This window comes from Pelophylax lessonae, assembly GCF_965119305.1.
Source record: "Pelophylax lessonae genome assembly, chromosome: 1".
Lineage (NCBI taxonomy): Eukaryota > Metazoa > Chordata > Amphibia > Anura > Ranidae > Pelophylax > Pelophylax lessonae.
In genome coordinates this window covers 50,948,065-50,972,883 of record NC_138768.1, presented here as the reverse complement: position 1 = coordinate 50,972,883, position 24,819 = coordinate 50,948,065, and the positions used below count along the sequence as shown (strand labels likewise).

Sequence of the window (24,819 nt, the reverse complement as noted above, 5' to 3'; positions counted from 1 at the left end):
ACAATGCCCAGGAAAGAGGGCAAGGTGCGTCCAAATCTGGACTTGGGAAGAAATAGAGTCCATCCGTACAGTGGTGGCCTCCCTGCATAAAAGAGATTTCCTGGCGTCCATAGACATATAGGATGCCTATCTTTATATCCCCATCATTGCAGGACATCAGCGTTTTTTCGCTTTCCCAAAGATCATCCCTGGTTCCCACCAGGAGACTGAACTATCTGGGCCTAAGGTTGGATACATCCTGGGCAAGAGAGTTTCTCCTTGCTGGGAAACTCCAGAAGGTTCAGTCAACGATTCGGATGTTGCTGTCTGTCAATTGGCTGGGACTGGTGGTGGCCTTCTTAGAGGCAGTACCGTATACCCAGTCTCATACCCGAATTCTCCTGAAGGAGATTCTTTTTTAATGGAATCAGAATTCCGATTCCCTGGACAATCGGATCCGGTTGAGCGAGCGGACCAGGAAGTCTCCGATGCTCAACCAGGGGAAGTCATTTCTTCCGATAGTATCCAGATTACCAATAAGGGTATCGGAACTGATAGCGATCAGATTTTGTCTGATTTACTGGATCGAGCAGCTCTAGAGCAGGCCGATTCGGATCCAATCGCATATGGCGTCTTCATCCAGAGGTTTTTTCCCTAGCTGTCCCTTCATTGGGACATCCCGGATGTGGATCTGTTGGCACCTTGGCCTAACAGGAAGGTGCGGAGGTTTGTAGCTCGCGCCACGATCCTCTAGCGGACGCAGCAGAAACGCTGATCGCCCCGTGGGGGCAGTATCAGCTACGGCATGCCTTCCATCCTCTCAAGTTGCTGCGGGAACTTCTTCGCAGGATAGAGGTGGAGGGAATTCCAGTTATTCTGGAAATTCTGGATTGACCTCGTCAAGCCTGGTACGCCGACTTGGCGAGGCTAGTCGCGGACGCTCCTTGGAGACTTCCTCTCAGGGAGGATTTGCGGTCTCGGGGACCGATCTTCCATCTTGCTTTACAGTCGCTTGCTTAATGGCCTGGCCATTGAGACCAGGTACTGAAGGACAAGGGAGTGTCAGCTTCAGTTATTCCTACCTCCAGTTAAAGCAAGGAAAGCGACTTCCAGCACATGGAAGTCTTATATTGCATGGTGTGAATCTATTGGATTTCCCCCACAGACCTATTCGGTGACCCGAATTTTGGTCTGTCTGCAACAAGGGGTTGAGCAGAAACTATCCTTGAGCACGATCAAGGGTCAGGTTTTCGGCGTTAGCAATCTTCTTTCAAGAAACCTTTGGCTAATCATTCCTTGGTGCGGAATTTCATCCAGGGGGTGCGACATCTGGCTCCGCCAGTGCGCGCACCCTTACCGCCTGGTATCTTAATTTAGTGTGGTCGGTTCTTCAGAAACTTCTCTTTGAAGATATTAGGGAGATTCCCTTGCTTACATTCCCAGAAGGTGGCCTTCTTGGTGGCCATTACTTCTCTACGCAGGGTGTCAGAACTGGCCGCATTATCCTGTCGTTCCCCAGATCTGGTGGTTCATAGGGATAAGGTGGTTCTTCTTCCGAATCCATCCTTCCTTCCTAAAGTGGTTTTCGTAAGACGGACTCACTTTTTGTAATCACGGATAGCCCTTGAAGGGGGTTGCCTGTGTCTGCCGCGACCATATCTACATGGATCAGTCAGACGGTGGTACAGGCTTATTCTATTAAGGGTCGGAATCCTCCGTTCCCTGTTAGGGCGCACTTCACTCGAGCGCTCAGTACTTCCTGGGCCTTTCGCCATCAGGCGTCAGTGGTCCAGGTATGTAAAGCGGCCACCTGGTCGTCGGTACATACCTTTACAAAATTTTATAAAATTGATGTCATGGCATCGGCGGATGCCTCATTTGGCCGCAAGGTTTTGCAGGCCGCAATTTGAGGAGACCGGTGGTCTACCTCGAGGGTTTTTTTCTGTTTGAAAATTTTTTTGTTGAGTCTCATCATTAAGGATGAGCATTGTAAACTTCTAGTTGGCACCGGTTGGGCCTTCTAGATTTGGATTTGATTTCCATTTTCCCACCCCTCATTTGTGATACTGCTCTGGGACTTCCCGAAGGTGCTGTATCACCGAGGACTACGTCTGTCAATGAGCGATAGAGAAAAATGGATTTTTGTAAAATCTTACCGTAAAATCCTTTTCTCTTAGCTCATTGACAGACGTAGTACCCGCCCCTCTGTTTTTTTGAGTTGGGTTGGGTTAAATTCTCTAAAGACTGCTTTTATGACATAACTGATTTGCTGAGGCAGAGAGAGAGAGGATATACCCTCTGGGACTGCCCCTAGGGTGTGGCCAGAGCATTTTATTTCCTGTCTAGTCCTACTCCTGTGGAGGCAACATAACCCGAAGGTGCTGTATCACCGAGGACTACGTCTGTCAATGAGCTAAGAGAAAAGGATTTTACGGTAAGATTTTACAAAAATCCATTTATTACTTTACTTTTTATTTTTTGTAATGTTATCAGCAACACAGGAATTAAAAATAAATGCTGATGATTTGTTTTTGTTTTTATGGCCACATCAAGTGGCACACATCAGTACCATGTTTCAACATTGCTACAGATAAGTGGCAATCTTTAAATATATTTCTCTAGCGCTCATCGACAGACGTAGTCCTCGGTGATACACCACCTTCGGGTTATGTTACCTCCGCAGGAGCAGGACTAGACAGGAAATTAAAAAGCTTTGGCCACACCCTAGGGGCAGTCCCAGAGGGTATATCCTCTCTCTCTCTGCCTCAGCAAATCAGTTATTTTCTGTCTAGTTAGGAGTAAGGACCTAGATACCTTGCTGGGATCTTAGGTCCTGGCAAGAAATTTTTTTTTCTAAAAGGAATTTTGGACAGCTTTTTTTCTCCAGTGTTCCTGTGAGATCTTCAAGCAAGAAAGCTGAACTGGGCGACGGGCTGGATGTTGAGATCCGGTGGTCACCCCAGTTCAGCCTACGAGCGCGTGCAGGCCATAGCTCCGCGCTGAGTCGGCCGCGACAAAGTCCCATTAAAGGACTGAACCCGCGAGTTAAACGTCTCGCTGAAACGCCAAAGACCATGAGTCACGGCGTCTGTATCGGTCGACAGCCCTCCCGCCCCGGTGGAGAGGGGTACTGTCAGGAGTTGGTGCCCGCCTGGTTCCGGTATGGTGAGTAGTATGTTCCCCCTGTTTTCCCTGACGGGTTTTGTGGTGAACGCGGGCCCCTCTCTGTATGGTAAGAAAGAGTTTCTTTCTATCCTATAACATGTCACAAATCCTCCTACTTTGAGTGTGATTTTATGTGTGCAAAAGCCAGGAGGCTTGGTTTGGGAGCTAACAATCTATTGTATACATGTTTTAAAGATGTAATCTGTGGCATTCTGGGAATCTTATGGGTTAAGTATAAGCTACCTACCAGTCAGAAGCCATGGACATGTAGACTGCCTTCCAAGTCAGATCTCCAGCTAATAGCAGGCCTCCCGAACGGCCATGCGGTCCGCCAGGGCCGGTACCGCCAAACACGCCATATCCCCATGCAGAGAGAGTGTTGTGTGCCTGCAGCACACCGCTAGTCAGCACAGGCCGCCGCCATTTTTTTTTTGCTGGATCGCACGAGCCGCCATTTTGGCGTAGCCTCGTGTCTCCAGCATGGGGGCGGCCATGTTTTAGGTGATTCTACACCTCGTGGAGCTTGGGGGAGGCGCCGGAAGGCGTACAGAGGGGCGGAGCCGCCTCCTTTCTTCCTGGGCAGCCAGCCAAAAGACTTCCTGTTTGTCTAAGACAGCGCTGTAAGCTGTTGCAGTTCAACTCTGAACATCAAGTGGTGAGCCTGGGGGTCTATCTCTCTCTCTCTCTCGATCGATAGGGATCCCTAGCAGGTAACACTAAGGGGTTTTTTGTGGCGCTGAGGGTCAAAAAAAAAAAAAAAAGTTTTTCTTTACTTTGAATTATATCATCCGGGAAGTAACTGGAGTTATTATGGACCCTGCCACACAGATTCCCCCACCTGTTTCCCTCGAGGGGGCCTCGGGACCCGCCGGTGTACAGAGTATAGAGTCATTTACAGCAATTTTGGAGTCTATGGTGGCTCGGGTGGAGGCGGCCTGTCAGGGACGGGGGTCAAGGAAGCGACCCCCGCCTACCCCTATACTATCTGACACCTCTGACTCTGATTCAGAGATGGTCACTGCAGTTGCAGGTTCCTCTGCAAGGGCTGCTATCCCAGGTAAAGCCCCCTCAGACAGTGAGGAGGACGCTTCTTCTCCTGCTATAATTCAGGAAGAAGCATTGGTGGACGCACTAGTTGTGGCAGTGCAAGAAACCTTAAAACTTGAGGCTTTACCGGCAGAGGCAACTGAAACAGAGAGGCCGTTTGGGACTAATAAGCCCATCAAGACGGCGAAGGCTTTTCCTGTACCTAAATGTTTTGGAAATCAGATTAAAGGAGAATGGGAACATTCTAAACGTACCTTTACTATTTCCAAGCGTATTGCTAGACGCTATCCGTTTGAGGAATCCATCATTAAGAAATGGACGGTACCACCAGTCGTGGATCCGCCTATTTCCAGGCTGAATAAAGCCACGGTTATTCCAGTGGAGGACACTTCGTCCTTTAAGGATCCGGTGGATCGAAAGATAGAAGCGGAGTCCCGCACTATCTTTTCTCTGATAGGGTCAGCATTTAGACCAGTAATTGTTATTGGTCTAGTTTCCCAGACATTTACAGAATGGGCGAAGATGGTACGCCAAGATCTTAGGGGAAAAGATATTCCCCAGGAGACATCTGATTTGATAGAACAGATCATACAAGGGCTACGGTTTATCTGTGACGCAGCCTTGGACACTACTCCCTTGTTAGGGCATGCATCTAAGTTAGCAGTGATCCTCAGACGTGTGCTGTGGTTAAAATGCTGGTCAGCTGACCTAGGTTCCAAAAAGACTTTGACCAATCTCCCTTTCCAGGGGAATCGTCTATTTGGAGCCAACCTAGATGAAATCATTAAGGATGCCACCGGGGGCAAGAGTACTTTTTTGCCACAGGCTGCAAAAGCTAAGGAACCTCGCAACAAGCGAGGACCTTTCTTTACCGCCCATAAAGGACGCCCGGCTGGTACTTCCGGGAAAGGCAAGACTCCTCCAGGAGGGTTCAAGAAGGGCTGGTCGGACAAGCAGAGGACCAACCCAGCCAAACCCGAAGTAAAGGAGTACACAGCCTGAAGGTGCGCCCCCACCCAATTTCAGGGTGGGGGGACGTTTTCACCGGTATTCAGGACATTAGATCGAGCATCAACCACTACTACCGGTGCGATTCTTCCCTTCCAACATTTAAGTACAGGAAGCGGTAGTTACCGTTCCCTGTATAGATCTTTTCCCTTACCTTTTCCTAAGATTAGTCCCGATACCTCACAGGAATCGGATCTGATTGACCAGATAGGCCAAGTAGCCTCTAGTCGGGTGACTTCGGTCCCTGAGGTTCAACCAGAAAAGATCACCTTGCCTGATAACTATCAGGTATCTGATAAATGTGTGGGAACAGAAAACGACCAGACTTTCTCGGATGGTCGGGGCCAGATAGCTCTAGGGACGCCTGGTTCAGATCCAATCAGCGCCAGTGGTCCTAGAAATTCTAGGCTGGCCTCTTCAAGCCGACCTGGCCGACTTGGACAGGTTAGTCGCAGACGTTCCGTGGGAACTTCGTCTCAGGGAGTGTCTGTAGTCTCAAGGACCTATTTACCTTCGTGCTTTACAGTCGCTGGTTTTAATGGCCTGGCCATTGAGACCCAAGTACTGAAGGACAGAGGTTTATCTACTTCTGTCATTCCTACCCTTATTAAAGCAAGGAAAGCGACTTCCAGCAAAGTCTATTATCACACATGGAAGACTTATATTGCGTGGTGCGAATCTTTAGGATTTCCTCCACGTACCTATTCGGTGTCTCGAATATTGGCCTTTTTGCAACAAGGGGTTGAGCAGAAGCTAGCCTTGAGCACCATCAAGGGTCAAGTTTCAGCATTAGCAATCTTCTTTCAGAAACCTTTAGCTACCAAATCCTTGGTGCGGAATTTCATCCAGGGGGTGCCATTTTGGCGTAGCCTCGTGTCTCCAGCATGGGGGCGGCCATGTTTTAGGTGATTCTACACCTCGTGGAGCTTGGGGGAGGCGCCGGAAGGCGTACAGAGGGGCGGAGCCGCCTCCTTTCTTCCTGGGCAGCCAGCCAAAAGACTTCCTGTTTGTCTAAGACAGCGCTGTAAGCTGTTGCAGTTCAACTCTGAACATCAAGTGGTGAGCCTGGGGGTCTATCTCTCTCTCTCTCTCGATCGATAGGGATCCCTAGCAGGTAACACTAAGGGGTTTTTTGTGGCGCTGAGGGTCAAAAAAAAAAAAAAAAGTTTTTCTTTACTTTGAATTATATCATCCGGGAAGTAACTGGAGTTATTATGGACCCTGCCACACAGATTCCCCCACCTGTTTCCCTCGAGGGGGCCTCGGGACCCGCCGGTGTACAGAGTATAGAGTCATTTACAGCAATTTTGGAGTCTATGGTGGCTCGGGTGGAGGCGGCCTGTCAGGGACGGGGGTCAAGGAAGCGACCCCCGCCTACCCCTATACTATCTGACACCTCTGACTCTGATTCAGAGATGGTCACTGCAGTTGCAGGTTCCTCTGCAAGGGCTGCTATCCCAGGTAAAGCCCCCTCAGACAGTGAGGAGGACGCTTCTTCTCCTGCTATAATTCAGGAAGAAGCATTGGTGGACGCACTAGTTGTGGCAGTGCAAGAAACCTTAAAACTTGAGGCTTTACCGGCAGAGGCAACTGAAACAGAGAGGCCGTTTGGGACTAATAAGCCCATCAAGACGGCGAAGGCTTTTCCTGTACCTAAATGTTTTGGAAATCAGATTAAAGGAGAATGGGAACATTCTAAACGTACCTTTACTATTTCCAAGCGTATTGCTAGACGCTATCCGTTTGAGGAATCCATCATTAAGAAATGGACGGTACCACCAGTCGTGGATCCGCCTATTTCCAGGCTGAATAAAGCCACGGTTATTCCAGTGGAGGACACTTCGTCCTTTAAGGATCCGGTGGATCGAAAGATAGAAGCGGAGTCCCGCACTATCTTTTCTCTGATAGGGTCAGCATTTAGACCAGTAATTGTTATTGGTCTAGTTTCCCAGACATTTACAGAATGGGCGAAGATGGTACGCCAAGATCTTAGGGGAAAAGATATTCCCCAGGAGACATCTGATTTGATAGAACAGATCATACAAGGGCTACGGTTTATCTGTGACGCAGCCTTGGACACTACTCCCTTGTTAGGGCATGCATCTAAGTTAGCAGTGATCCTCAGACGTGTGCTGTGGTTAAAATGCTGGTCAGCTGACCTAGGTTCCAAAAAGACTTTGACCAATCTCCCTTTCCAGGGGAATCGTCTATTTGGAGCCAACCTAGATGAAATCATTAAGGATGCCACCGGGGGCAAGAGTACTTTTTTGCCACAGGCTGCAAAAGCTAAGGAACCTCGCAACAAGCGAGGACCTTTCTTTACCGCCCATAAAGGACGCCCGGCTGGTACTTCCGGGAAAGGCAAGACTCCTCCAGGAGGGTTCAAGAAGGGCTGGTCGGACAAGCAGAGGACCAACCCAGCCAAACCCGAAGTAAAGGAGTACACAGCCTGAAGGTGCGCCCCCACCCAATTTCAGGGTGGGGGGACGTTTTCACCGGTATTCAGGACATTAGATCGAGCATCAACCACTACTACCGGTGCGATTCTTCCCTTCCAACATTTAAGTACAGGAAGCGGTAGTTACCGTTCCCTGTATAGATCTTTTCCCTTACCTTTTCCTAAGATTAGTCCCGATACCTCACAGGAATCGGATCTGATTGACCAGATAGGCCAAGTAGCCTCTAGTCGGGTGACTTCGGTCCCTGAGGTTCAACCAGAAAAGATCACCTTGCCTGATAACTATCAGGTATCTGATAAATGTGTGGGAACAGAAAACGACCAGACTTTCTCGGATGGTCGGGGCCAGATAGCTCTAGGGACGCCTGGTTCAGATCCAATCAGCGCCAGTGGTCCTAGAAATTCTAGGCTGGCCTCTTCAAGCCGACCTGGCCGACTTGGACAGGTTAGTCGCAGACGTTCCGTGGGAACTTCGTCTCAGGGAGTGTCTGTAGTCTCAAGGACCTATTTACCTTCGTGCTTTACAGTCGCTGGTTTTAATGGCCTGGCCATTGAGACCCAAGTACTGAAGGACAGAGGTTTATCTACTTCTGTCATTCCTACCCTTATTAAAGCAAGGAAAGCGACTTCCAGCAAAGTCTATTATCACACATGGAAGACTTATATTGCGTGGTGCGAATCTTTAGGATTTCCTCCACGTACCTATTCGGTGTCTCGAATATTGGCCTTTTTGCAACAAGGGGTTGAGCAGAAGCTAGCCTTGAGCACCATCAAGGGTCAAGTTTCAGCATTAGCAATCTTCTTTCAGAAACCTTTAGCTACCAAATCCTTGGTGCGGAATTTCATCCAGGGGGTGCGGCACCTGGCTCCTCCAGTCCGCGCGCCCTTACCGCCCTGGGATCTTAATTTGGTTTTGTCGGTTCTACAGAAACCTCCCTTTGAAAACATCAGGGAGATTCCCTTGCTTACTTTATCCCAGAAGGTGGTCTTCTTGGTGGCTATTACTTCTGCTCGCAGGGTGTCAGAACTGGCTGCATTATCATGCCAGTCCCCATACCTAGTGGTTCATAGGGATAAGGTAGTACTTCATCCTAAGCCATCTTTTCTTCCTAAGGTGGTTTCAGATTTTCATCTGAATGAAGATATTGTACTACCTTCCTTGTGTCCTCAGCCCAAGCATCATCGGGAACATGCGTTGCATTCCTTGGATGTGGTTCGGGCAATCAGGGTATACCTGAAAGCTACGGAATCATTCCGTAAGACGGATTCACTTTTTGTGATCACGGATGGCCCCAGAAAGGGTTTGCCTGCATCTGCCGCGACCATTGCCAAATGGATTAGACAAACGGTGGTACAGGCTTATTCTATTAAGGGTCAGAGTCCTCCGTTCCCTGTTAGGGCGCACTCTACTCGAGCGCTCAGTACTTCCTGGGCCTTTCGCCATCAGGCGTCAGTGGTCCAGGTATGTAAGGCGGCCACTTGGTCGTCGGTACATACCTTTACTAAATTCTATAAAATTGATGTGACGGCATCGGCGGATGCCTCATTTGGCCGCAAGGTTTTGCAGGCCGCAATTTGAGGAGACCGGTGGTCTACCTCGAGGGTTTTTTTCTGTTTGAAAAATTTTTTTGTTGAGTCTCATCATTAAGGATGAGCATTGTAAACTTCTAGTTGGCACCGGTTGGGCCTTCTAGATTGGGATTTGATTTCCATTTTCCCACCCCTCAGTTGTGATACTGCTCTGGGACGTCCCGAAGGTGGTGTATCACCGAGGACTACGTCTGTCGATGAGCGCTAGAGAAAAATGGATTTTTGTAAAATCTTACCGTAAAATCCTTTTCTCTTAGCTCATCGACAGACGTAGTCCCCGCCCCTCTGTTTTGGAGTTGGGTTGGGTTAAATTCTCTAAGCACTGCTTTTTCACATAACTGATTTGCTGAGGCAGAGAGAGAGAGGATATACCCTCTGGGACTGCCCCTAGGGTGTGGCCAGAGCTTTTTAATTTCCTGTCTAGTCCTGCTCCTGCGGAGGTAACATAACCCGAAGGTGGTGTATCACCGAGGACTACGTCTGTCGATGAGCTAAGAGAAAAGGATTTTACGGTAAGATTTTACAAAAATCCATTTTTATTTGTGACAGGTTCCCGCTCCCACTTCAGCTCTGCTTGCCAGTAGCCAGGATTGCTGTCCCAAGTCTGATCTGCAGCAGTTCTTTGAGTATTCCTTTTGGGCAAAATTGCAACCATGATAGGTGACTCAAAACGCAGGGGTCAACAAGTAGTTGCAGTCTGCAGACAATACTTCAAAATTTTAGGACACTGTCTTGGTCCTTATTGACACAGTCCGCACATGCCTGGATTTGGAACTGCCTTCATTCGCTTTCCAAGGTCCTACTTTTCTTTGCAGATCCTGCCCTGCAACTTGCTGTTGCAACCATTTCGGTTTGCCAAGTCACTATCTATCTGGTCCATGGATACAGTATCTCCCAGGATCTTGGCTCTATCCTAATGGATGTTGTGTGGATGGGTTAGTTGCTATTATATTGCAAATATCCCAAATTGTCTTCTTTCAGTACACATGCGAAGGACCCTTTGGCTCAAATGTTGGTCTGAAGAGCATCAGTGCAAGAAACACCTTTTGTGTATGCCCTTTGGTAGAGAGCTTCTCTTTGGCAGATCCCTGGATAACTTCTTTAGCCACTTGTTGTATAGGGCAATTTTTTTTTAATTTTCACGCATGTTAAAATTACAATTTTTTGCTACATAATTACTTAGTACCCCCAAACATATATTTTCTTAAAGCAGAGGCTTTGAAGAATAAACTGGCGGCCATTGCAATTAGTTTATTACTGCAGACCATTACAACTCAATATTCTGGGAGTGTGGAAAAAGAGGTTGTATTCTCTGGATCATCCCATATGCCTAACCAACAGGGCCAGACTTGCTCTGTCATGGTGGGTCACAAGTTCAGCACACTAATTGGGAAAATCCTTCCTCTTACTCGTTTGGAGGGTGCTCTTGACCGCTGTCAGGTTTTCAGGCAGGGGAGTCCTAGGCACCCTCTCGGTACTAGGGGCTTGATCATCACCTAATTTCCTAATCCTCATTATGGAACTCAGGGAGATTCAGTTATCCCTTCAACACTGGACCTCCCATCTGCGAGGTTGTCCCATCAGGATTCAATAGCACAATGCCACAGCAGTGGTTTACATCAACCATCAGGGGTGAACCAAAAGTCTTGCAGCTTAAAGAGAGGGGAATAGTATTTTTGATTGGACAGAACTTCATGTCCTTGCCCTGACTGCAGTGCAAATCCTAGACATGGTAAAACTGGTTGGCAGACTTCCTGGGTCCTCTTCACCTGGACTCCGGTGAATGGCCTCTTCATTCCAAGGTATTTCAACCTTGAAGAGTGGACATGGACCGCCTGGCTTCCAGGGTCAACAACAATTGTGCAGGTTTGTTTCAGGATTTGACTAATATAGGGTACACACTAGGGATCGACCAATATCGTTTTTTCATGGCCGATACCGATTTTCCGGCCACCTTCAGGCTGATAGCCGATATAAGGTGTCGAAATTCTGCACATTTTTAGGTTTTTATTTATACACTGTCTTTTTTTTTTTTTTTATCACTTTTATTGCTTTTACAAGGAATGTAAACATCCCTTGTGATAGTAATAGGCAGTTACAGGTACTCTTTATGGAGGGATCCGGGGTCTGTAAGACTGCAAGCCCCTTCTCTGCACTTAAAAGCATTAAAAACGCCAAGTTTGGCTGTTTTGAATACTGTAATTTTTTAAAAATTTGGCAGTACAACTACTTGAAGCAATATCGGCAAGTTTTTGGCCGATACTTCAAAAAAAGTGAATATCGACCTCCGATAATCGGTCAATCCCATTCCCTAGTATACACTATACGTTTTTTTTTTACCCAGTTCAACTTGCAGATCGCTGTACTAGCACAAGCAATTTTAGTTCCATGATCTCCCCCCGCCGTGCTATTGTGTTCTGACTGGGGGACTACTCCCTCCCGCCAGCGCTCTCAGCCATTGACTGCTGATTAATTGATTAATCAGATGCTGATTTTCCAGCATGCTCGTTCGACAGAAGCCGTTCATGAGACTGGCTTCTGTCGGACAGGGAGCTGTACCCACAGGCTGAAAATCAGGCAGTTCCTGCTGAACCAGCCATTTGCGGCTTGCCTGTGCGTACCGCGCCTTATGGTAGAATCCTTTCCTTGGAGTACATTAGAGGAGGCAGGTCTCTCCTGTAAGTTCTTTTGATCCATTCCTACTTTTGGTTGCTAAAAACACTGATGCATGTTGGGAGTGGGAGGGGCTATACTGGACTATCCTTAGAGCTGAGTGTCCAATCTCCTGATGCAGCAGTATAATCACATGTACCTAAATACGCGTCCTGTGTCATGTACTCCAAAAACTCCTGGGGTGGGGGCAGGGCGCTATGTTGACGTTGGGGGCCGGGGGGTGTGCCGCCGGCGACCAGTCGATTGGCTGTGCAGGGGGGCTGTAATCTGGTAGGGGCTTCTGGCAGGGCCCCTCGTCCTGCCTGGGCCTGTTTTTGTAGCCTAGGGATCCCTCCTGGGTCCCTGGAGACTTTGTGGTGCTGCGCGGGGCCACCATTTTGCTGCAGCCTGTGTGTTTCAATGCACAGTGGCCATGTTTGTGTAGTACAGCAGCCTTTTTCTTGTGGTTTGCCATTGAAAATAGCGGCAGCCATGACAGTGGAGCCCTGTAAGCGGCGATTTCTGCAGTCAGAGCCCCTCCTCATCCCCTGGTGCTGACTTCTGGATCTTTTCACTTCCTGATTGCCTCACTTTGAGTGCAGATTGTCCTGGTGGCTGCAGGTGCCGGTTTCTGCTGGGTAGTGAGTCTGGTGGGGTTCTCTCCCTCTCTGCTGAGGATCGCTTGGTGCTTGTGCCTGCTGACCAGGTGGTGCTGCCAGCGCGATGGGTGTTTTCCCTTTTCAGTGTTACACTTTTTTTGGGGTCCTCCTGGCGCCATCGATGCACTGACGGTGGTCCTGGAGTCCTTTTTGTCCTGGGTGCAGGTGGCTTTCTGGCAGTGGGCTAACAAAAAGCGCATCATTCCCCCCCCGCTGGGTCTGCAACCACACACCCGGAATCCTCTGATAGCGAGAATGATTCCTCCACATGTGCAACTGTGCAAGCAAATGCGCTGGTGGAAGCACTGATTGTATCTGAGCATGAGACCTTGAAGATGGAGGCTGCAGCTGCGAAGGAGGGGCAGGTTCCCTTTGGCACTTACAAGCCATCCAGAGTGGCAAATGTGTTTCCTTTCCCTGCCTATTTTGACAAAATTTTCGCTAAAGAGTGGGGACGACCAAAGCGTCCCCGTGGGGTCCCTAAGTGTCTTTCTAGGCAGTACCACTGTGAGTAGTCCCATATTAAGAAGTAGACTGTTCCACCGGTGGTGGATCCTCCAGTTTCCAGGTTGAACAAGTCAACCATGATTCCGGTTGAAGAGTCTCTGGCCTTTTAAGGACTCGGCTGACAGGAAGGCGGAGGCTGTGGCCCGCAATATGTACACTCTGGCTGGTTCGGCACTGAGGCCGGTATTCCCCATTGCCCTGGTGTTGCAAACTCTGACCGAGTGGACTAAGCTTTTAAGCCGTGACCTGGAAGGAGACCAGCTCCCCCCTGCCTTTGCTGAGCTGGTGGGCCAGCTGGTCCAGATGCTGCAGTTTATCTGTGATGACTCTTTGGATGCGGCTCCCCTCTCTGTTTCGGCAGTGGTTCTTCGGCATTTATTTTGGCTCAAATGCTGGTCTGCGGACCAGACTTCTAAAAAGGCCTTGACTGATCTTCCCTTTCAGGGTGATTGCCTGTTTGGAGCTACCCTGAATGACATCATTAAAGGTCTCACAGGGGGGAAGATTACCTTTCTTCCGCAGACTACGAAGGGCATGAATGGCACGAACCTTGTTGTAGATGTGGGCCCTCCTTCTTCTTGGCTCATCAGAAGTTTTTTCGTCCCTCGGGTTCGACTGACAAGTGCTTGAAGCCTGTCAGGGCCTCCCCATGGTGGATCAAAACGAACCTGGTCTGGCAAGCCGAGAGCGGGCTTCTCCAGACCCGCAGACAAGGCTCCTTCAGCATGAAGGTGCACCTTTACCAGTATCAGGGGTGGGGGGAGGTCTTTGCTTGTTCCCGGACCTGTGGACTTCCCTGGTACAAGACAAGTGGATCCACAAAGTCATTCCGTCCGGCTACAAGATTGAGTTTCGCTCCCGGCAAGGTTCTTCTCAAGGGATGATTGTCCTGGTTCCGACTTCGTAACTTTTTCAGGGTTTTTACTCAAAACTATAGTAAATAATGGCACATTCTACCTACTTTACCCAAACCGAAAAAAATATATTTTGGTTTTACATAAACTTTAGGAATTCAAGAGCCAGTCATTTTGGTGTTGGATTCACTAGGCAGTTTTGAAGAGCCAGGAGCATGTGCATCTACTGCCTGAGGAGGTTTGGAGATAACTTGGGTATAGAGGATTATTTCAATTTCCAGGGCTGTAGTAACCATAACAAAAGGGGTCCGGGTGTCTACGAGTGTCCAATTCATTTTTTACCTTGTTGCATTTTTCCTTCATTTTTATTGAATATATCAACAACTCTGTGATCCATTTTCTCAACACCCGAATTGGATTTGACCACAGCAGACCACCCCCTCAGCTCCATTTACAGACACATTTACCATTTTAAATGTATGCACTTAAGAAACATAAGTATAAAAAGGGAAGAAATAACCCCCCCCCCCTTCCCTCTTGAGATACACACAGTCAACTGGTCATTCCAAGATTCTGATTGAACCAACCCTGGTATATGTAATCATTTTTGTACTTTGATGCATTTAATGAACATACGTGTTGCAAATCGTCATGCTGGTTGCAAATATTTGTTAAAAACTGCATTTCGCTGAATTGTTTCGTTTTTATTTAGGTTTGGTAAAGGGAAATGTGAAGACGGGGATGAAATTAATCTGAATGACATAGAGAAAGTGTTGCCCACCTGGCAGGTAAGATTGGCGAAGTGAAAGTGAGCTCAACTCAGCATGACAACACAGCATATTTGTCGACTGGGTGGTGTCAGCCCTGCCCAGTTTTCCTTTGCTAAACTACTCAGACCTTCCCGCTTTCAGACCTCTTCAACATAAATGCTAATCATGTGATCCGTGATCAGAACTAGCGGGGCTCTTTGAGATAACAGCATAGGAAAAGTTGAGAGTACAGTTCTGAAATTCTTAGAAAATAGTTTTTTATTTATTGTTAAGGTTTCAGTGCACTTTAATTATACATGCAAGTAATTTTTTAATGAATACATAACAGTGTTGGTGTTCTCTAACTGTAATGCTTGGTGTTTTTGAGTTCAGCTTTAAACCTTATCACTGCATCTAAACACCACAAACCAAAAACACTATTTTTAATTCATTTTTAATTTTCAAAGAAAACTTCCCCTATCCATCCATGTCTCCATGCTTTATTTCGTATAAAAAGTGCAAAGAAGAAAACGGGGCTTTCCCAGTGCTAGACTACCCCACTCAGTACGGCACTGTTAACAAGCATGTTTAAAACATCAATTTTATTCATATCAAAAAATTATAATTAAAATTCAGTCCAACACATGATTGGTTTATATGTCAATATACAACAGTAAAATAGAAATAGTAAAATTTACTGTTGTATAATGACATATGAACCAATCATGTGTTGGATTGTATTTTAGTTATAATTTTTTGATATGAATAAAATTGATGTTTAAAACATTTTTGGCTAAAATCGACTTTGAGCGACAAATAGCAGAGGAAAGTAAAAAGAACCCTAAGAAATTCTTTAAATATACCAACAGCAAAAAAATGAGCTCAGAGCATGTTGCACACATAATTAACTATGATGGGAGGATGGTTACGGAGGACACAGAGAAGGCAACCATGCTAAATGCTTTCTTCTCCCAAGTCTTTACACAGGAAAAGGAGGGGTACACTGACCATGACTGTATGGTTAGCAGTAATTCACATGACTTGCCGCTATGGCTAACAAAGAGGGTGAAATTAGGGAAAGGCTGGATAAAATTAACATAAATCACCAGGCCCAGATGGCGTACATCCGAGAGTACTCAAAGAACTCAGTAAAGTTATTTCTAGACCACTGTTCCTGATCTTTGCAGATAGTATTTTGATGAGAACTGTACCAGGTGACTGGAGGAAAGGTAACGTGATTCCAATATTCAAAGAAGGGCAGAGGCATATCCCGGGAAATTATAGGCTGGTCAGCCTAACGTCAATAGTATGTAAACTTCTGGAAGTGATGATAAGGGACTATATCCAGGAGTTTGCTAAAGAGAACAACATCGTCAGTAGTAATCAGCACAGGTTTACAAAAGAGCGTTCTTGTCAAACCAATCTGTAAACATTCTACGAGGAGGTGAGCTGTGAGCTACATGGGGGAAGACCAGTGGATGTGGATGTATCTGGATTTTGCTAAGGCGTTTGATACAGTTCCCCACAAATTGCTTAATTTACAAACTAAGGTCTGCAGGCATAGACCACAAAGGTTTGCTCTTGGATACGAAACTGGTTAAAGGGGCGTGTCCAAAGGGTGGTAATAAATGCATACTCAAACTGGTCTGGGGTGGAAAGTGGGGTCCCCCAAGGCTCAGTCCTGGGACCAACTTTGTTCAATTTATTCATAAACAGCATTGAGGACGGGATCATTAGTAGCTCAATCTCAGTTTTTGCAGATGACCCAAAATGAAGCAGGGCAATAACTTCACATCATGATGCAGAAATCTTACAGAATGACCTGAACAAAATAACAGAGTGGGCAACTACATGGCAAATGAGGTTTAATGTGGAGAAGTGTAAGGTATTGCACTTGGGGTCTAAAAACATTAAAGCACAATACACTTTAGGGGGGGGGACCTCTGGGGGAATCAAAAATGGAGAAAGATTTGGGAGTTCTGGTAGAGGATAGATTAGGCAATAGCATGAAATGTCAAGCTGCAGTTGCCAAAGCCGGCAGAATATTAGCATGCATAAGGAAGAGGAAATATTCCAGAGATAAAACTATAATCCTACCACTTTTTAAAACTCTGGTCCGACTACATTTGGAGTACTCTGTCCAGTTCTGGTCGCCAGTCCTCAGGAGGGATGTGTTGGAGCTGGAGAGAGTGCAGAGAAGGGCAACTAAACTAATTAGGGGATTGGAGGACCTTAATTATGAAGAGCGTTTACAAGCGCTTAATTTATTCTCCCTGGAAAAGAGAAGCCTGAGAGGGGACGTGATAGCGATTTACAAATACTTCAATGGTGATCTCTGCATAGAAAAAAAACTATTCCGTCCCAACGAATGCAAGAGGACATGAGGCCATACAATGTGATAAGAGGAGAAGCGATTTAACCTCAGGCTACGCAGAGGGTTTTTTACAGTAAGGGCAATAAGATTTTGGAACTCTTTACCATTATATTAGTATAATATTAGAATAACATTCTTGTTAACAGTGTCGTACTGAGTGGGGTAGTCTAGCACCGGGAAAGCCCGTTTTCTTTTTTGCACTTTTTATACATACCTTAATTGGGGTGATGGTGCTTGACATGATTGGTTAGGACAAATATTTTCCATGCTTTTTTGTTGATAAATCACTCTGAAAAACACCCCCTAGCTTAGCTCAAGCATACAAGCAGGAGAGTGTGCTTAGCTGAGAAAACCCCTCCTCCTCTTCTGAAGACTTTGGGATGTATGACATCATTTGCCTAGGCAAAAAAAAACAGGAAGTAACTGAAGAAATATACACAAAAAGTTTAAAACAAGTAAATATGATATACATTCCTATCTATTTACTAATGCTAGCAGCATGAGGATTACAAATAATCAGTGGTGACTGGGAGAGTGAAGTTCCTCTTTAAGCTCTCTTTCACATTGGAACTACTTGTTATGCGATTTGACAAGTTGAATCGCATGACAAGTCGCACACTATTTTAAGCAATGACACTGTTCAAATCAGTCCGATGCCGACTTAGCGTGCCGCATCAATTTAAAAAAGTAGTTCCTGCACTACTTTTGGCTCTGGTGCGACTTACATAGCCATCTGGACATATAGGCACACAGATGTCTTCAAAGTCGCTCCCTTAGTTGCACTAACATGCAGCTTTGAAATTGTGCGATTTCAGATAAAGTTGCACGATTTCAAAGCTGTATTTATTGTGAATGAAGGTGACTAAAGGGAGCCCAACTGTCCTGCTCAAGGTCTCCTATATCTATATATATATATATATATATATATATATATATATATAGATATATATATATATATATATATTGCACTTTATTCATACATACAGAACATACAACTTGTAGAACTTTGCCCGTATGCAATCCATTAAAACCAGTGGCTGATGGTGTGTGCAGAATAATGGTCATCAGGTTATTCCCCTGATCACCATTATATTTTACATACTGTCATCCTCATGGTCCTGATTTCCTCATGGTCCTGATTTTATGGTTACAAATCATGGTTTGTTTCTTTACACATTATTGGTATATTGATGAATATTGACGGCAGAGCCACTGAATGTGGGTCGTTTTGGTGCAACTGTTTGTACAGAGTACAATGGTAGACTATACTGTGGGGTTGGTTTACTAAAGATGGAGAATGCAAAATCTGGTCCAGCTATGCATGGTAGCCAATCAGCTTCTATCTTCAGCTTGTTCAATTAAGCTTTGACAAAAAAAAAAACCTGAAATCTTGTTTTCTATGCACAGCTGCACCACATTTTGCACCGTCCAGGTTTAATAAATCAACCCCAGTGTGTGCATGTATATGAATGAATATCTATGGGACTTTTGCTTTTTTTTGTTCTCTGAGCAGTGAAGAGTGATAGTTGTAATATTCTGATATTCCTTATTTGCTATGTTAAATGTATTTTTGTACAGAGGCCAATCTTTTGCTTTCAGTTTCAGTCAGCCGTATGACTGGGGAGCTGGTTCCCATTTCTGGTCAGCCACTGCAGCCCCTTTTTTAGGTTCAGTAAACTCTACCTTGTGGTTGGCTGCTGTGCTCTTTCCCTGTTTGTTTGCTGTTTTTTTTTTTTTTTTTATCTGTCCCCTGCTTCTTTTTTTTGTAAATTGACGGTGTTCTTTGACCCATCCCATGCCCCTTTTCTACTTGCTTTTAGCTAATGTGCCCCTCCATGTTTATGTTTGGCCACTGCGCCTCTCCTCTATTATTGGCCACTGCGCCTCTCCTCGATTATTGGCCGCTGTGTGCCTACCCTCATTATTATTGGCTGTTTTGCACCTCCCCTGTTATGGGCTGTGGTGCCCCTCCCCTATTTATTATTGGCCGCTGGGCCTCTCCCCTTATTTATTATTGACTGCTGGGCCTCTCCCCTATTTATTATTGGCCGCTGGGCCTCTCCCCTATTTATTATTGGCCGCTGGGCCTCTCCCCTATTTATTATTGGCAGCTGGGCCTCTCCCCTATTTATTATTGTCCGCTGGGCCTCTCCCCTATTTATTATTGGCCGCTGGGCCTCTCCCCTATTTATTATTGGCCGCGGGGCCTCTCCCCTATTTATTATTGGCCGCGGGGCCTCTCCACTATTTATTATTGGCCGCTGGGCCTCTCTCCTATTTATTATTGGCCGCTGGGCCTCTCCCCTATTTATTATTGGCCGCTGGGCCTCTCCCCTATTTATTATTGGCCGCTGGGCCTCTCTCCTATTTATTATTGGCAGCTGGGCTTCTCTCCTATTTATTATTGGCCGCCGGGCCTCTCCCCTGTTTATTATTGGCTGCTGGGCCTCTCCCCTATTTATTATTGGCTGCTGGGCCTCTCCCCTATTTATTATTGGCCGCTGGGCTTCTCTCCTATTTATTATTGGCCTCTGGGCCTCTCCCCTATTTATTATTGGCCGCTGGGCCTCTCCCCTATTTATTATTGGCCGCTGGGCCTCTCCCCTATTATTGGCTGCTGGGCTTCTCTCCTATTTATTATTGGCCTCAAGGGCCTCTCCCCTATTTATTATTGGCCGCTAGGGCCTCTCCCCTGTTTATTATTGGCCACTAGGGCCCCTCCCCTGTTTATTATTGGCTGCTTTGCCCCTCCCCTGTTTATTATTGGCTGCTTTGCCCCTCCCCTGTTGTTATTGGCTGCTTTTCCCCTCCCCCGTTTATTATTGGCTGCTTTGCCCTTCCCCTGTTTATTATTGGCTGCTTTGCCCTTCCCCTGTTTATTATTGGCTGCTTTGCCCTTCCCCTGTTTATTATTGGCTGCTTTGCCCTTCCCCTGTTTATTATTGGCTGCTTTGCCCTTCCCCTGTTTATTATTGGCTGATTTGCCCTTCCCCTGTTTATTATTGTCTGCTTTGCCCTTCCCCTGTTTATTATTGGCTGTTTTGCCCCCTACCCTGTTTATTATTGGCTGCTTTGCCCCCTCCCCTGCTTATTATTGGCCACTGTGCCCTTTCCGGTTTGTGATTGCCCACTGTGCCCCTCTCCCGTGTTTGGTCACTGTGCCCCTCAAACCTTATAGTTAGCTTCACTATGGACCCCTTACACCTCTCCCACCAATTTCACATCATCTTCACCCTATGTGGTATGCAAGTGGTTGTGAGTGAGGTCCTTTCACAGGTAAGTTGTGTGGCTTTCCCTGGAATATGTATGAAATTGGCAGATCATTCAACCCACAGATGTCTAGCCAAAACTGAAATATCTATTTGGTTTCATTGACTGTCTAATCTTTCGGCCACATTCCTTTGTGTGTGCCTGTTTTCTTCCTCTCGATATAAACAAGGAGTGATGTCATTAGGTTGGCACAGCGGATTCCTTGTAATAGGCAGAAATGTGGTGTATTTTTATTAGCAGTGTGGGTGTCTCTGTCACATTTCTGCCAGCCTTTGTCTGGAAACGCAAAGTGAGACTCATATTTGCCAGGTTTCTGTATTCCCACTTGAAGATCCCCTGGACTCTGATGGCAGCATGAAGAGAAAATTATATCATTCCTTTCCAGCCGCTCTAAAGATAGAATCTTTGTCGATCCCTGTATTTATGTACAGACAGAGCGCAGGCTCTCCTTCTATCAGCCAGTCTTGGTCAGCTGATGTTGAAGCTCTGTGAGTTGTGGGTGATAATTAGTGGTATGACACCTCCTGTACCCAGCTCAGAACCATGAATAGCACCATCAGACTTGGTTTGTACCAGATGTAGACAGCCTGACACCCTGGAGCCAAGGAGGAACTGGAAGTCTCAGCATAGTCTGAGAGATCGGCTTTAGCTGAGACCATCCAAGTGATCCCAGCTAACCATTTGTGATCTACCCTCAGGAGCCCTGGACCCAAGGATGTCTTCTGTCAGATCTGTATACATTTTATTGCCAAGTTTCCTCCAGAGGTTGCTAGAGGTTCCTTGAGCAATGAGCATTTTCTGCCTCTCAGAGAAGTTCCCACTGACACCCTTGATCCTTTTAGCAATCTTTTAAGGGGTGAATTCTTCCCAATGACCACAAGTGTAAAGTGGGGTACACACTAGTAAAAAATCTGCCGAAATTTCCCGCCCGATGTGAAATCGTACGATTTTCGCCTAGTGTGTACACAACTTTCAGCAGCCGATGCCGACATTTTCAACGAAAAAAACGGAGGGACAAACACCAAAATTTTTTTCGTCCGTCCCCAGATGACCGATTTTCGTTTAATGTGTATGCAGTACGTCCGTGAAAAATCTCATACAAAAGACCGCACATGATCTGAAGTTGGTGACAACCTGGAAGTCTAGGAACAAATGTGCCAAAAAAAAGAAAAATCGGACGAGAAATTTTGTGAACATTTATGCACGGTTGACTAAAAACGGTAATGAACGCTGAAAAGACAGAGAAAAATCGGGGGATATTTCGTCCGATGTTCGTCAAGTGTGTACGGCCCTTAAGGAGCATTTTCCCACCGACCATCACACTCATTGTATCATGTGTTGTAGATGTAGTCCTTTTTTTCAGGAGTTCCCTGAGACAGAGAAGTTATTTCAAGGCTTCCTATGTGTTTAAAAGATTGAGAGAGGATGGTCCATTTCTTCCTGTGTTGGCAGACATTTTAACCTCTTGTAACTTCGGCAACACTAAAGCTGAATGATGGCGATAGTGCAGTCAGACATTTCCAGATGGGCGTCTATTGACGTCCACCCAGAACCCTGCCTCCCCATGCGCCCCCTGGGCATACATCGGGAGTGCTCTAATTGCTGTGTTCTTCCGACATAGCTGATCGGAGTAAAGGGCCAATCAGAGGCCCTTTACCATGTGATCAGCTGTGTCCAATCACAGCTGATCAGTGTACACAAGACTTTCTGGTTATCGGCAGTCCTCTCTTCATGCTGTGACAGTGTGTGAGGAGAGGAGAGCGGGTAAACAGCAATCCACACAGGGGACATCTACACTGATAGTAAGTGCCCTGATTATCAGTGCCCATCAGTGATGCCTGTCAGTGCCCATGATTGCCACCTATATGTGGCTCCTTGTCATTGCCCATCAGTGCTGTCTCATCATTGCAGCCCCATCAGTGCCTATCAGTGATGCCTGTCAGTGCCCATGATTGCCACCTATATGTGGCTCCTTGTCATTGCCCATCAGTGCTGTCTCATCATTGCAGCCCCATCAGTGCCCATCAGTGATGCCCGTCAGTGCCCATGATTGCCACCTATATGCGGCTCCTCGTCATTGCCCATCAGTGCTGTCTCATCATTGCAGCCTCATCAGTGCACATCAGTGATGCCTGTCAGTGCCCATGATTGCCACCTATATGCGGCTCCTCGTCATTGCCCATCAGTGCTGTCTCATCATTGCAGCCTCATCAGTGCACATCAGTGAATAAGAAAAATTACTTGTTTTGCAAAATTTGATAACAAACTTTTTAACATTTTCGCTTTTTTTCAATATTTAGCAAAAAATAAAAACCCCAGTGGTGAATAAATACCACCAAAAGAAATCGCTGTCATCTCAAAAAAAAAAAAAAATGTAGTTTGGGTACAGTGTTGCATGACTGCGCAAAGTATGACAGTGCTGAAAATTGGCCTGGGCAGGAAGGGGGTTTAAGTACCCAGTAAGCAAGTGGTTAAAGGGGACCTAGCATCAAATATAGACTTGCCATGCAATGTGTAAGTTTTACTTCCAGGTATTTATTACCTCTCACAGAAACACCGTACTCCCTTGACCATGCCTATATCGGCTTTCTCGCCAAAAGGATGGCTCCATCTTTATTCAGGCCTTATCCAGAGTCATTAGCTGCTTCTTAGACTGAGATGTTGGCTCAGAAGATGCCAGCATCAGTCTGTGATTGGATAATGAATAAACATGCTGCTCCTGTCTCCCAGTTTTTCTCCTGCATTTACATTATTTTTTTGAGCTTTTACGTTTCAGCCCGGGTTCACAGTGATGCAGTGCAATGTGGTGCGATTTTACATGCAATGTAGAGTGCCAGTGCAGTGTGATTTGTGCTTTTCAGATTCAAGTCTCACAGGCTATATAGCTTAAAATCGCACTGCTTAGCACTAAACTCGCACAAGACCCTTTTTTTTTTTTTTTTTTTTTTTTTTATGGCACCGCCTCTATGTGAACAGCGTTCATAGGAAGCAATGATTTTTAACTCGCCGTCAATCTTTGCTTTCTGGAAGGCATCAGAACTGCATCAGATTTGCATCAGTGTGAACCAGGACTTAAACTGATTGTAAATGATCGCCTTGTAAAACAACCTATTCAATTTAAAATAGAAATGAAAGACAAAATATTTGTGTATAGATATAAAAAGAAAAAAAAAATGTAAATATTTTTTTCCTCTTTTTATATAAATGACCACATTCCCTCTGTTCTCAGCTGCTTAAGAGCTGGGGGAGTAGAAACCACAGCACGCTAAGCTTCCCAGTAAATGGTTGTGCAGGGGAAAGGACATGTCGGGACAAATCGGATCATAGAAAGAGAGCACGCTAAGTTCCCAGCATAGCTAGAGAACTGACCACAGTGTGCTCTCCTGCTTAGTGTGGTCAGTTTTTAATAGGAAAGCAGAGGGTCTGGCAGGAACAGCAAGGATTTCACACAAAGGAAGATGATATTTTCTCATACAAGTACATGGTAAAGCAGACACACATCAGGAATAAGAAATATTGGCGTTCCTAAACCCAGGAGCCTGCATTCACCATATCTGGTCTCCCACAGTACACAGAACATGTAAATGCAATTATTTTAGTCAATATAAACAGCAGTATATTAGGTACCCTTAGGTTCCACAGAGATTATATCAAGCATGCTTTACTTCATATACACACTGATTTTACTGTTGTGGGTTTGGTAACACTTTAAACAAATCTTTTGTATCAATTTATTTAATTATGCAAAATATATAATTTATTATATGGAAATGATTCTCAGGAACATTAGAGGTTAGGTAACGAGAGAACACAACAGAAGCTGACGCCCTCAGGCCCCCTCTGAGGAGGAGTAGACTCTAACTCAATCAGTTGTGTGTGCAAATTTCATGTTGTGCTATTGAGCTCAGTGAACAATAGGTTTCTTTTTACAGGTGATTTGGAGCAATAGGAAAATGTGCACAGGACCTCAAAGCTCCACCCAGTGGCTAAAAGAATATATAACATTAGCGCCCAATACCTCTTTCCACAAAGTGATTTTTTTTTTTATCCCCTAGCAGCTGAAAATTGCAAAGTAGCTTTGCGGTCTGTCTTCTATGAATGCTAGCTGCCTGGCTGTCTCTGACCCGGAACAAGCATTCCTATTAGGCTGTGGTGAAGCCATTACAGCCAACCTGTGTACTAATTCCAGATCACTGATACCAGGACTATTGAAGACATGGGATCTGGCATTCTCTATATACTCTCACAATCAAAAAACTTGATCTGTTGATAGAAGCTGTCCAGGACTGCAAGAAAAGGGGGTCAAAATGATAGGTTCCATTCATAAACGTACCTGTATATATTTAAACAATGAAATTTTAGGTTAAACATGTTGTCGAAAAACAAAAACCATGTGTATGTTAACTGAATCTTGAATACTTGAATGTGCTTTGTGTATTTCTTACAGATTTCTGCAGTAATCCAGTGTGAGACTTTCCCTGTGTGTAGGAGCTTCCTTTAACCACTT

At 45.8% G+C, this 24,819-nt stretch overlaps 1 protein-coding gene across 2 annotated transcripts in view; it reads left to right on the top strand.

The window, feature by feature from the left end:
• Positions 1–24,819, top strand: part of CTIF (cap binding complex dependent translation initiation factor) — a 419,667-nt gene that overhangs the window by 132,303 nt on the left and 262,545 nt on the right. For both annotated transcript variants that reach the window (XM_082254608.1, XM_082254607.1), the window contains one exon: positions 14,632–14,707. In XM_082254608.1, the coding sequence (XP_082110734.1) occupies positions 14,632–14,707 (76 nt within the window). The remainder of the gene's footprint in view (positions 1–14,631; positions 14,708–24,819) is intronic.